The sequence below is a fragment of the Lactuca sativa genome, chromosome 2, assembly GCF_002870075.4.
Source record: "Lactuca sativa cultivar Salinas chromosome 2, Lsat_Salinas_v11, whole genome shotgun sequence".
NCBI classification, from domain to species: domain Eukaryota; kingdom Viridiplantae; phylum Streptophyta; class Magnoliopsida; order Asterales; family Asteraceae; genus Lactuca; species Lactuca sativa.
Genome location: NC_056624.2, coordinates 153,359,372 through 153,373,602, shown reverse-complemented (window position 1 = coordinate 153,373,602; position 14,231 = coordinate 153,359,372). Strand labels below are relative to the sequence as shown.

The following is a 14,231-nucleotide window of genomic DNA, read 5'->3' as shown; positions in this document are numbered from 1 at the left end:
AAAGAAATTAGAATAAAAATAAAAGATAATTTGTGAAAATAGAAAGAACGTTAGAAGAATAATGCTGTAACTTTGAGTAGTGGTTTTAACTATTCATTTAAACTATATATATATATATATATATATATATATATATATATATATATATATATATATATATATATATATATATATATATATATATATATCAAAATTTAATTGATTGTAAAAATTAAAAAAATAATTAAATATAAAAAATAGTTTGATGAAAGCTCAATTAATTTTCAAGGATGTGCAACTATCAATTACCGACCACCCTAGATCCACATGTCATTGTTACCATTATTTCCTTTTTTTTTAATTTTTTTATGAAACTTAATACGAATATCAACATATACGTTTAGACTCATTGGGAATACAACAAAACAAGTTAAACATTTTGGACAAAACGATAAATGATTTCAGTAACACATACGGAATAAACTACTAAAAATTTGCAAACGAAACTGAACACGATATTTAACGTGGTTCGGTCTTATTTGACCTACATCCATGGGCGAACGAGAGAGGAGATTTTATTTAGCACTAAAGAAAATTACAATAATATAAGGCTAAAACTGCACTTGTAATATGATCACTCACTATAAGGCACCACTTGTATTTTTGACTACCGAAAATAAGACTCAACAAAAATACAACATCACTATTTCTTTTCTGTGTATCTATGCTCGTTGTGTTGTGCTCTGTAATGTTTCTACTTACAACACACATATTTATATATATACAGGCCCGTCCCAGAGGGTGAACAATATGAGCGACCGTCGAAGGTCCATCTTTTAAAGGGATCCAAATTTTTTATGGAAATTGTTATATTTAGAAGATAGTACAAATAATTTTCTTTTAATTATTGATTTATTATAAAAAAACTTGATGACATTTGTATTTTTTTAAGGGCCTATTTTTTTTTTTCACCCTAAGCCCACAATATGTTTGGAACGGCCAGTATATATATATTGTGAGCCGTAACAATAATTCACTCTAATGTGAAAGTGAATACCCACTATTTTACCTTTGTAAATTGTCTGCAAAAGAAAGAAAATTTCCTCCTCGAAAATATGCACAGTTGAAATAATTTAACATGCATTTCGTGTTGCTTGTTGAGGCGGAAACAAAATTTACTTCTGCACATGGAGTTGGTAACAGTGACGATTCTTCCAATAATTCAATTCATTGCTAAGTTACATTTATGGTCCTTAAACTCTTAGGAACTTGTCAATTTGTTCATGACTCCATAAATCTTAACAAGACTTTGGATCCAAATAATGTAGTAAGATTAATCGAATATGACTGATCAGGGGCACAAATTCAAATTATTGTTCATGGGATGGAGTCACTTGCAACTAGTCCACTAAGATTGCAATCAGTATCGACCTGAGTTGTGGTAAGCTCAAACGTATCATATCATCCATACAACCAAACTTCATAGTTAGTATTTACAATCTTCCATAAAATCACACTCTTACGAAAAAGAAGAAAGACCCTTTCATAGTTATATATGACGTACGTATATTCTGTTTACCCACTAATCTCACCTCTCTTGTTTAACATTTCTTGATCTTTTGATCACCACAAATCATGGTCCTCCAAGATCTAAGATTGTCAAAAAGAGAGATTAAGATAAATGGTTAAAACAGAAGGAAAACAAACATACAAAATGGACCTATGAAGGGTGTTTATGCTTTATATATACAAAGAGTGCAATTTGGAAAAAGATGGTTGAAAACATGATGTTTGATTCTTGTATGATAAACAGATATAAAGACAAATCAAGAGGATTAATGGGTTAGAAAGCAGATGATGTGGATGATAATTGTGAGCATACCATAGCTTCATTCGAGGCTAATTAGGCCATCTATGTACTCGTTGCAAGTTACCCTATCCCAAAAACAACAACTCGTGCTTCCATTCCCATTCCTCATATTTAGATAATGACTAGAACTAGAAGCATGCACTCTCGACATGTATGATGGCTTTGTGTTTAGGGGAATATATATAGAGGAAAAAGAATGATGAGAAAGATAGAGGTGAGGAGAAAGGAGTAAAAGAGACTTTAAATAGATGGGATGTTGATATTTAATCTTTTATATTAAGGAAATTATTATGAAAATTTAATGTTAAGTTATAAATTATATAATTTAAATTCATAAAAATGTTAATTTTCAAACTTGTTGATTCGTCACTAATTTAATGTTAATGTACGTATTTTTAAAATAATTGATTCGACTATTTCAGCGACCATATATCAATCACTAGTCTTCGCGATGAAAGTTCAGTGATTGATGAACGAAATTTCATTTAAACCATGTCAAACTCAAAGTAATATGTTATTTATTGACATTCCACATCGATAAATGATGTGGCTTAGTGTTCCTTTTTTATATTTATATGTTAAAGGAGGAAAAACCCAATAGTCAACAGATAAGTTCAATCCATTTTTGAACTATTTACCTAGTGGCTTGAACTTTAAGCCTCTCATGACTCATCACGACACTGATTGATCTTGACATTATTATAGACTAGGTGTGAAACCCGTGTATTACACGGGTTTATTAAAAATAAAAATTTAATATTAATATATATAAACAATAAATATTTTATAAAATAATGTTTTTCCTTAATAAAATGTAATATTTTGAAGTATTTATGAATGAAATCAAATCATTTAAAGCATTTATGAGAATTTATTATCAAATTAATGAAATGATAACCTTACATATATAACCCATTAGAATTTTTTGAAAAATTTATTTTAAGAAAATCAAGAATTCCCCAAAAAATGACAAGTGGAAAATAACAATTTTAAAAATCCTAGAAAATGACATTTGTCAAAATGAAGGAGAAGATGACAAGTGACAAAAGTATTTTCATTTATTAGGTAGGATTTTTTTTAACTCAATTTTTATGGAATACTTTTTGTTATTACCATTAGGCTATCTTAACGTTGATAATAATACTATATCTAAAATAGATTTAATTAACTAAATAGTTGACGATAAAAGATTACTATATTTTTATTACATGAATATTTAAACGAAATGAAAAACTTCAAAGAATTTGTGATTGATAAATGATAATGTGTCCATTTTTGTATGAGTTTGTTTACATGTGGGAAAAGATTCCTTCACGTGTTACATTTTAGTCCACAAGCCATGGCTGTCTATTGCTCAACTTGCACGATAACATATAATTGAATCTATAAGAGGAAGAAGATTGTATTTTAGAAAAGTATTTACGATTCTCTTTGTGTTTTTTAAAATATTTACCAAAAGGTAGTAAAACTGTTTTTTTTTTTTTTTTATATAAACTGTGAACCCACATAAATGATTCTATTTAATTTTCCTTCAAGTTAGTTAATGACTTTGAAAGAGACGATTTTCCTTGACCTCTGTAAAAACCCTCCTACAATGCGGAAAACTCTTAATGAAAACCCTATATATCAACTTATCATACGTGTTTACTTATTACAAGGCCACATACCATAGATGACGGGATCAAATTGAAACGTTTGTGGGATCAAGGGATTGACTTGATGACTCTTTTGTGTTAAAAAGGTTGAAGATGATTCTCTAACTTCTTTTCGGGATGATGTTTCATGTTTGTATTGGTGATGTTCTTTTGTATTTGGTTGTCATGTGGTTGTTGCTTTGGTTACTAAGATATCGAATTGGTGGGCTATTGATATTGCTTAATTCCTATAAAGGTTGGTTGTCTTGGTTTGGTTCTTTGACGCTGCAGTTTTCTTATAAGCGATATTTGGAAGGTGTCTTCTTCACGACTTGGTGGTTCATTTGGCTGCTCAAAAATTCTATTGTGTTTGACTTTGGTGGCTTCAAGAAGCGGGATTTATGCGATTAAATTCTTACTCAATCGTTTTTATGGGTTTCGAATAGAACTAGAAGGAAGAAAATTAGTTATGTAGGTCGGCTCTCCAATCCTATACTAGTTTTTTGATGTGTGTTTTTTTTTTAATTCTTGGTGTTTGGTTTGTTCTCGTTAGCTCTTTGCTAACGTTTCCTAATAAAATTTGTTGTTCGATCAAAAAAATTGGGCCAACTTTGTATTCTCTTAGAAAGAGTGTAGGAGATGGTAAGAAAATGAGATTCTGGTTTGATATTTGGCTTGGTAGTATTCCTTTGAGGATTCGGCTCTAAAGACTCTTGTAGTTGGAATATTTCAAAGGGTGCACAATTCATGATCGGCTAGTAGATGGTTGTAACTGGGCTTGATTCGGCATACCAGGGGTCGGGTTGGTATGCAGTCCACTAAAGTCGATAGTACATGATCATGACATATCCTCGAGTGTTTGGATTGTGTGTTCATTTTGATAATTTGTTTGCTTGTGGTATGCAGTCAACATCAGTATTAATCTTGTACATAATTCCTTATGCAAACCTTGCCAAAAGCAATGGGTAAAATGTTTATCTCGAATAGTATTCATATAGGTTATGTGTTGTGATTGTGGTTATGTGTTGTGATTGTGGTTTGGGGTCACATAGATATAGGTTATGTGTTGTGATTGTGGTTGTGGCCATAACTCGTTTGCAATTAATAAAAACAAAAAATATATATAAAAATAAATTATGTAAGAGATTAAAACCATAACTTTAGTATACGGGATAACTTCTTTTAATTTGTATGTAGAATGTGATTTACAAATATTAGCAATAAATACATAACACTATGACGATTGTATCATATCAATTGGACCACAAAAGTATAAAAATAAAAATTGAAAACAATTATGTATGAAGAAGATGAATGAAAATAAAAGTTGAAAATATATGTTAAGAAAATAAATAAAAATAAAGTTTGAAAATGTATCTTGCTTGATGCAATACTCCAAATGACAAATATTTAAGAAAATCTAATAATAAAAAGTAAAATTATAAAAACAAATGTAAGTTTAAAGTATAATAAGGGAGCAAGATGACAACTTATTAATATACTAGATGTGAGACTGTGTACTATACATGTATATTAAAAGTAAAAGTTTAACATCAATCAAGATGTAAACATTAAATATTTTTAATGTCTATTTCATCTCAAAGTTTAACAAGATTAAAAATGAATTATATAAAGATAATTTAAAATCCTAGAACTGACAACTAAAATTATTATATCTTAATTTTGACAATATTGTTTTATATCATTTCATTATTTTAATTTATGTAACAAAAAATCATAATAAATGTTTTTAGTGGTAAAAAAAACTATTTATTGTTATATTCATTTGATGGAGAAAAAATATATTTACCTTAAATAATACTTTACATATATAATGTCATTTAAAAAAAGAGAAATTAAATTGCTTCCTACTTTTTATGCCTACAAATGTTCCTACCCAATAAAATTATGACAAGTGTCATCATTCCATATTTTTTTAACTAACTCATTAAGGTTATATTAGGAATATATCAATTACAATTAAATTGAATGGTGATTTGTCATAATTTTAATGGGTAGGAATAATTGTAGACATAAAAGGTAGGAGGTAATTTAATTTCTCTTAAAAAAAATATTTTACATATATAATAACAAAGGTATTAATTAGTAGAATTGATTAATTTTTTATTAACAAAAATATGAATATATCATAATATCATATAATGTGGAATTTAAGTAATTCAAATAATATCATATAATGTGGAATTTAAGTAATTCAAAAAAGTTAGACATGTGGCAATATATATATATATATATATATATATATATATATATATATATATATATATATATATATATATATATATATATATATATATATATATAAAAGGGAATTGTATCGATGTATGTTTACTTATAAAACTTTTTAACTTTTTACTTATCTTGTTAAAATAACTTTTTACTTTTATATATATATATATATATATATATATATATATATATATATATATATATAAAAGTAAAAAGTTAAAAAGTTTTATAAGTAAACATACATCGATACAATTCCCATATATATATATATATATATATATATATATATATATATATATATATATATATATATATATATATATATATATATATAAGTAAAAAGTTATTTTAACAAGATAAGTAAAAAGTTAAAAAGTTTTATAAGTAAACATACATCGATACAATTCCCTTGGGGCCCTTCTTTGCAGCTGTCAATTTGTCTGCAATATCTCGTGTTTTGATCTCTCGATGTCACATGTTATGCATATTTGTATATCGTGCATAAAAAGTTAAAAAGAGTTTTTATAAATACATGGTGTCTAATGTCAAGATGTCGGCAATCGGAATCATCTATATTTTTAGAAGCTCATCGAAAAAATCATCAGCTTGGGTCGAGTTAACCGAGTATTTTTCTTGCTCAATTCTTTTGAAGTTTATAAATAATTAATGTTTTAAATATTATCAAAAAGCTATATTTATTATAATAACAAAAGCTTTGAATAAACGGTTTAACTTATTTCGTTATGGTTTGATATCATCAAAGACATCTTATTTTAAAGGGTTTTTTTTTCTTTTTGTTTAACTCTTTTAGCAAATTTATCAGTGATTCTCCAGTTTTAGATTTTAATTTTTATAAAAACCATCAAAAAAATTCCGAAATAAACTTTCAATTTTTTTCCCAAAATACCCTTTCATTTAAAAAGTTCTTTTTTAATCTAATTTCAACTTTCATGCTTTCCATGTTATAAATTTCAAATTTAAAAGTGATTTGATCAATAATAATATTATTATATTCCTTTGCGAATCAATTTTTGTTTTATTTGAGCCAACTTTTTTGTTTTGACTCATAATTCTCATGTTATTCTTTTGCTATTTATAAAGGAAATATTTGATTTGTTCGATACAAAAAGAAAAGCTACTATATATCTAATTCTTGTTGGCAAAATGCATATTAAATCTATTTGCAGGATGCTCGGAGGACGGAGATTGCAGCAGATGAACAACAACGGTCTAAGTTGACTTTGTATTTTAGATTTTGGGATTCCAAAACCGGGAAAAAAAACAGAATAGAAATTCAAGGATTTGAGAACCGAACAAAATACCATATGCAATTCCTATTGGTTATGATTTGGTTCAATTCGGTTTTATGTTTAATTTCCTTTGTATTGGAATGTGACCTGTTCTGTACCCAGACCAAACTTAGATCGTTTTAATAATCAAATAGAAAGACAACTTTTGAATACCAATCTATGTTCAGTTTTTCACCTACTATATAATCTTTTAGCATCTTTCAAATAAATTTTGATACGTATTTTGTCACCGTTAATTAAACACATTTTTTTCTTCTTTTTGAAAAAAATAAAATGTTTTCTACATGTTTTAATGTTAAAAGTTACTAATAAAAACACAATAAACATTATGAGCAAGAAAACATGAGAAATATAAGCCACAACAATAAAGTCGTTTAACAAAAGTGTCAGCTTTTTTTAAATTTTATTGTCAAAAGACTACCCTAAACGTGCTGAAACGATGTCCAAATCAGGAAAAAAAAAAATACAATGTTCTTTAAGTAAAAAAACATCACATGAAAAAGCGTGATATAAGGAAATTTGTTGACATAATCACCTTTGGAGAAAAGCTCTGTCCCAAAAAAAAAGACTCTAAATGAGTCTTCATTTATAGAATGTGATTCTAATTCATTTAAAAATGGGCCTTCGGTTCTATTTTTGACCCAAGATCCCCTTTAACCTAGGCCCATCACCCAACCCATCCGAGATCCGACCCATAACCAAACAGACTGTTTTAATTTATACTTTGAAGACAGTCTAAATAAATTACTAGTCACAACGAACCTCAAACATACACAAACAGAGTTGTTTAGAAAGAAACACCATATTCTAATATCCAAATACCAACATACCAACTAAAAACAAACACGACACAAACATTTGAAGGAAACAAAAACAAGAACCCAATAGACAGAAATCTCCCTAATCCTTAAAACTGTTTCACTGATTAGGCACTTTTCTCACAAAGCTTCTCAATAAGATCAGCTGCATCTTGAACAGTAGCAATGCTCTGTGCATTCTCCTCTTCTACAGTGATACCAAACGCCTCCTCAAGCCCCATCACAATCTCCACCTGTAAAAAGGGTAAAATAGTCAATTCCACTTTCTCCATTACACATGACAGAACAAAACATGTAGTATGAATACTAATATACTATACCGTGTCAAGTGAATCAGCTCCTAGGGCTGCGAACTTTGATTCACCAGAAACTGAAATGTCGTCTTTTAGGGCGAGTTGTTTTCTAACAATGTCACAAACTTTTTCAACTGTTTCTGGCTTGGCCTGTAGAAAAAATATGTGGGTATTGAGTTTTATTCATGCATGTTCATATGAATGGAAACACAAGGGTAAAATGGGAAGAATTACTTACAGCACATGAAACCTGAAGGCGGCGGAATGACAATGGAAGATTGGTTCTTCCAGAATTGGAAAAGGAAACCAATTTCAGACCAGAGATCTTGGTTGGTGCCTATAAAAGAATGTTAAAGGTTCCGAATTGAGTTCAAAGGACTTATAAAAGTTTTTCAAAGACTGAATCAACGAAATTTTATGCAAAAAAGCCCGATTACTTAAACCCTAGCTCTCCTTTCTCTTTCGGGAATTAACTGAAACCTAAACTGGATAGAAATTCGAAGGTAAAGCATATAATAAGCACGATCTGATCCCTATATCCGAAATAAAAAGATGTAATTTTTCATTTCTTAAACAAATTTGGCCTTGACAAATTTTAGCCATAATCACATAGCTTAAAAACAAGATTAGTAGAAGCTTCTGTTTTTTAGTGTTTTCATGTGGAAATGAATCCAGATCCTAATAAAAGGCCAGTTCGGCAGTCGATTGTATCGTAATTTGGGACTTAAGCAATAAGAAGATAAATTGAATACATCTACGGCTACCATAGATGGACAGTGACAATTACAGCTTCAATCATTGGTCGAACTAACAAAAAGGTGAAATGAAAATCGATTACGAGCAAAAGAATGTATTCAGATCAAACAGAGAGATTAATAGAGATAAACAGATATACCAAGCATTGACGTGAAAGCTCACGAGGAGCGATCAGACTGCTGGAGGATACTCCGTTGAAGGCCGCCATATATGATTTCGATTCCGATCGGGTTGAGAAGGAATGAGATTTTGAGAAGAATCGGCGGAGGGAACGATGAGTGAGTAATTAGGTATATATAGGTAAATTAGGTTCACTTCACATCGGGAAATCCGCCGCTCAGTAGAGTAGACGATCGATTGACCGTTGCGACATTAATGTATTTTATTTTTTCATACAAAATAAATAAAACTACAAATAAAATATAAATATAGGAATATTATTTAAATAACTATTTTCTAATATAAATTAAAAATAAGAATTTTATTTTTTTACTTTTGGAATTATGGCCAACTAGTTTAATATATGTTTGATAGTTAATTGGGTTAAAAGTTGAATATATTAGAAATTCTCACTGATTTCATTTTTGAGTTAATTATGTTTGATTATTTTTCTAACTACTGTACTGAATTGATAAAAATAACCATATTACATTTATGTTGTCTATTGTGTTCCATAAAAAATTATAAAATCCAAGTTGTCATATAAAATCCAAATTAAACATACATCATTTAAAATCTAAATACAAATTGTCATAAGCAGAAAATTAAAAATTCAACAAATAACTATCAACAAAACGCTATTAACTTTAGTAACACGTGTTCCAAAAAAAGTGTGCTAGAAGGGTATTAATGAAAAATAGTTAAAACATAATTGAATATCATGTAGACTTGAAAACATTGGGACACTATTTAATTGTTATATGTAAGAAAATGGCACCATACGTGGAAAATTGGAAGGAAAAAATGACGAGAAATTGCAAAAAGTTAGGCATTCATTAAAAATAAAAAAAAACCCTCAAAATCTCTGCAAATAAACTAATGTCACGTCGTTTTGAATTGGCCAACACTTTTATTATCCTTTGATAGCAAAGACAACAAACTATTAGTCTCTTGAATTTTAGCGGGATATTAAACATTGGTTTCGATGCATTTTATGGGATGTTGGTCGGGAGTTGTCATGTTTGTGGTCGGATGATGGAAAGAACGGTGGGGATCCGTGAGCTTTTCATCCTAATTGTAACCTCCCAAATTTCAAAACCAAAAATTTAATTTTTAATTTAAAGATCTATATAACAGATTACTAAAAATGCCATCAATGTTATCTCATATCATGAAAATCATAAGTCAACCATCTCAAAAACATATCATAGGAAAATAATGTCAGAGTACAAGTTCCAAGAATCTCATGTGCGGAAAATCATGTGTGCGATGCGCTGTTATCGTGTTGGCTCCTTCCCTTCGAAGAAGAAGGACATGAAACAAAAACTGAAAACCGTAAACACAAAGCTTAGTGAGTTCCCACACCATACCACATACCATACAATAGACATACTGCCAGACATATATGGGTGTCCGACCTACCCTGCTAAGCATATCTGGGTGCTCAACCTACCCTTGTCAGGCATACCAGGGTGCCCGACCTACCCGTGCCAAGCATATCTAGGTGCTCGACCTACCATCTGGTCTATTTCAACCGGTTACGGGGACTATCTCACCCCTACCACTACCACATAATAACATAGCATAACATACTGTCAGACATATATGGGTGTCCGACCTACCTTCCGGTTTATCTCAACCGGCTACGGGGTCTAACCTACCCCTCCTACCACTATCACATAATATCATAACATACTAGCACGTAAAACATAACAAATAATGGCATACCAGACAATTATCACAAAGACAATCATCTCAACTATAATAAACTACTAGTGGGTTGGCATTGGTGCCTTCGACCCACTTCTACTGGAAGGTAACTCACCTCAATGTCATGTAGTAGCTAAACTGTCATCGGCTCTAGGATCAACTCATCTCAAACTCCTACACATAAAAAAATCCTTTAATTACCCCTTTCAAACTTATAACCCCTTTAAGGGTCAACTTTAGTCAATGGTCAAAATCAAAGTCAACATCCTGGTCTAAGTCAACATCCATGTCAAAGTCAACATGCCGGTCAAAGTTAACATCATTGTTGACTCAACACGCTGAGTTGGTCCATCAACTCGTCGAGTTCCATGATCCATAAAACCCTAAAAATCTCAATCCAACTCGTCGAGTTCCTCTTCATACAAATTTGGGACATTTCCCTCTCAACTCGCTGACTTCATCCTTGAACTCGTCGAGTTCTTCAATCTTCAAAACCCAAAAACCATGGCCAACTCACTGAGTCGTCTCCTAGACTCAACGAGTTTTCCCAGTAACAGGAAAGGTTGGGGTACCACGACCCAACTCGTCGAGTCCCCCATAGTCTAAACTCATTTCGTTTCCAGTCGGGTTAAATGCTTCCAAACCATAGATCTAGTCCCCTTGGTCTAAGTTACCATGTAAATTTGCTAACTTTACGTCCATGTATGGTGCCATGAAGCTAGAAACACCAAAACTAAGCTATATAAGAGGTCTAGGGCATGGGGAAGGGCCAAGGCTTGATAAAGCTGGCAACTTTAAGCCTCATAAGCTCATGAGTGCCTAGATCTGAAGTCAAAACCTCATGATACACTCAAATCCCGAAAATGACTTCAATATGGACCAAAAGTAACAAAATGCAACCTTAAATGAAGATCTAAGCAAAGGAAAGCCAAGGTATCAACTTTATACCTCAAATGAGTCAGAAATGCAGCTCAACTTCCGGATCTATTGGTTTCCTATTGAATCCACAATCTTCTCCTTCCTTCTCAAGCTTCAAAATCACCAAGAACACACAAAAATGGCTCAAGAACACTTAAAGGTGGATTAGGGTTTCATGGCTAGGGTATGGAGTGATGAAGGCTGCAAACGAGGCCACCCTTTAAAGGTTAAGGTGCTTAAATAGGGTGCAAACCCTGAAAATTAGGGTTTCACTCTGGCAACCCTACTCGTCGAGTTGAGGCTCTCAACTCGTCGAGTAGACTTCAAGTCCCACATCCAAAAATCCATTCCTACTCGACGAGTTTGGGGCCTCCAACTCGTCGAGTCCCTTTGCAAAAATGACAAATTTGATTTAAAATACATACCATGATTCAGGGGTTACACCAATGGTTGAATGGTGTCACAGCGTGACATGAGCCATCGCAGATTTCACTTTTGAGAGTGAGGTCGGTAGTTATGTAATAGAGACCCATGTGTTGGTTTGTTAGTCGTGTGGCATAGAAAGTCGTTATGTAATATAGTGTTGTCACTGGTGGCTCAGTGACCGACAGGTTGAGTCGGCCAGTTGTAGGGTGTTGACTTGCTGGAGAAGTCATGGTGGTATATTAGCAACTTATTATTAGGATTCTTATTAGTGGACTTGTGTTCATTTTATGATGAGGTTTTCTTGTGATCTCTCTCACTATATTGCCTATGTCATAGTGGTATGCATACTAAACTAGCTAAGTCTTAGTAACTGGTGGTTGTATGAGTATTCTTAGAGTTGTTGATAACTACAGGAATGTTGATAGTTCTCATGACTGCTAATAGTCTCAAGGTTGTCGATAACCCATAGCTCTTAGATTGACATAGGGATAGTGGTACACTGGTTGTGAATAGCAAGAAGCCGGTGGTGGAAATGGTTTTGAGACTTTTGAGAATTTTGATAAACAATTGTGCGCTTGGTGTTGTTTTGGGAGCATGAGTGTCACATGAGTTTTAGTATTTCCATGATTGCAATCGTGGGAGTAATTGGTTAGTTGTGACTGGTTAATAAGTCAGGTTTGCAGTTAAGGGCACTAAACGTGATATCTAATTTTGGGTTGGAATGAGATGAACCATTGTTGTTCCGTTTGACTATCTCCAGGGCTTGTTGCGGGGTTTTTGAACTAAGGAGTTACTTCGAGAGTGGAAACAAGATATGATTTCGAGGGAAAAAACTATTTTAAATGGGGGAGAATTGTAACACCTAATTTCCAAAACAGATCGGTTTAGGGCATCAAGGAGTGAAGGGCATGACTTTTGGGGAAAATGGGTGTCACAACGAGACAATATAATGCTCATGTCGTGAGGTCGGTTGCAGCCCAAGCCCACAAATTGTTAGGGTTCTTTCCATATTTAAGAAACTTATCTCATAACCTAGGGTATCTTCTTCAGCCTCCCTTGATTCCAAACGAAACCTAGCCCCATCCTTGAGTTCTTGAGCATTTGGTGGTGTTTTGGTGACTTGAAAAGGAAGGGATCATCTTTGGAGCATAGATCTAGCTTACAAGCTTCATTAGCATCTTCTAGTAACCTCTCTGTACCCTTATGAGTATTCAAGCTTCATGCTTTATGGTTCATTGTTGCTAGATCTAGAGTGTTACACATTATGGTTCATGATTATATGTGTTAGAGTGTTGGGACTCCATAGAGTTGGCAACTTTATGGGTCCTTAGAGTCCCTTGGTTATTATATGTAGTAGATCTAAAGTTTGGCTGAAGTTTGAGCTCATGTTGAGGTTTTGACCTCATTTTCTTCATAAATGACCTAAATTGAGCTCAAGTCTTGCATTGGACATGCAATACCTTAAAGCATCGATTTTTATGGCGTTTGAGGTGTAAGGAAGTCTTCTGGAGGAAGTGGATTAGTGGCTTAATGGAATAAGGGGTTTAATTAATCAAAATGTCATTCAGACAGTTCTCACGACGTGAGACTATGCATGTCATGGCGCAAGGTTCGAAGGACCGTCGTTATTTTGTCTTTAAGTGGCTCACGATGTGACATTGTCACGTCGTGAGGGGTAGTTGACTGTTGACTTTTTGACAAGTTTGACTTTTATTCAAACTTGAAGGATTTCGACTATTGATTAATACTCTTCCATGTTTTAGTGCTAGAGGGCTCGTGGAAGCAAGTAGCATAGAAAGCGGAACACGTCGCAATGTTTTTGGGTTCTTCGTTTTAGGTGAGTTTTTCGCATTGTACACATGGGTCGAAGACACCAACACCGACCCACTAATTTTGGTTATGTATCCGTGTGGATAGGATATTGTTGCATTGTAGTGAGTTGTTAGATATATTTATATCCTTATGTGTTAGGATGCAATAGTAGTGGCATGTTGGTTAGAGTACCAGTAGGCTGGTTATCGTTTTGTGGAGTGTCGTAGGTAGCCAGGTAGGATAGCCTGAGAAGTCTTGATCTAGGATTTCTTGCTTGTTCCTTTTTTGGTTGTGTC

The 14,231-nt window shown here is 32.4% G+C and overlaps 1 protein-coding gene and 1 long non-coding RNA gene across 2 annotated transcripts; both read right to left on the bottom strand.

The window, feature by feature from the left end:
- Positions 1-532: 532 nt before the first annotated feature.
- On the bottom strand, positions 533-2,312 carry LOC111883375 (uncharacterized). The gene is made up of 2 exons (XR_002847415.2): positions 1,862-2,312; positions 533-1,629 (listed from the first exon to the last, which is right to left on the bottom strand). It is a non-coding gene; the product is annotated as an uncharacterized LOC111883375 (long non-coding RNA).
- Positions 2,313-7,738: 5,426 nt separating this feature from the next.
- Positions 7,739-9,210, bottom strand: LOC111883410 (acyl carrier protein 1, chloroplastic). The gene is made up of 4 exons (XM_023879741.3): positions 9,050-9,210; positions 8,393-8,491; positions 8,182-8,304; positions 7,739-8,094 (listed from the first exon to the last, which is right to left on the bottom strand). The coding sequence occupies exons 1-4, from the start codon at positions 9,116-9,118 to the stop codon at positions 7,969-7,971; spliced, it is 417 nt and encodes a 138-aa protein (XP_023735509.1). The 5' UTR covers positions 9,119-9,210; the 3' UTR covers positions 7,739-7,968.
- Positions 9,211-14,231: the final 5,021 nt, after the last annotated feature.

Coding starts and splice junctions, on each gene's coding strand:
- LOC111883410 (XM_023879741.3), bottom strand. CDS start 9,118: ATGGCGGCCTTCAACGGAGTATCCTCCAGCAGTCTGATCGCTCCTCGT. Junction 8,492..9,049: donor AGCTTTCACGTCAATGCTTG/GTATATCTGTTT, acceptor ATTCTTTTATAG/GCACCAACCAAGATCTCTGG. Junction 8,305..8,392: donor GCCTTCAGGTTTCATGTGCT/GTAAGTAATTCT, acceptor TTTTTTCTACAG/GCCAAGCCAGAAACAGTTGA.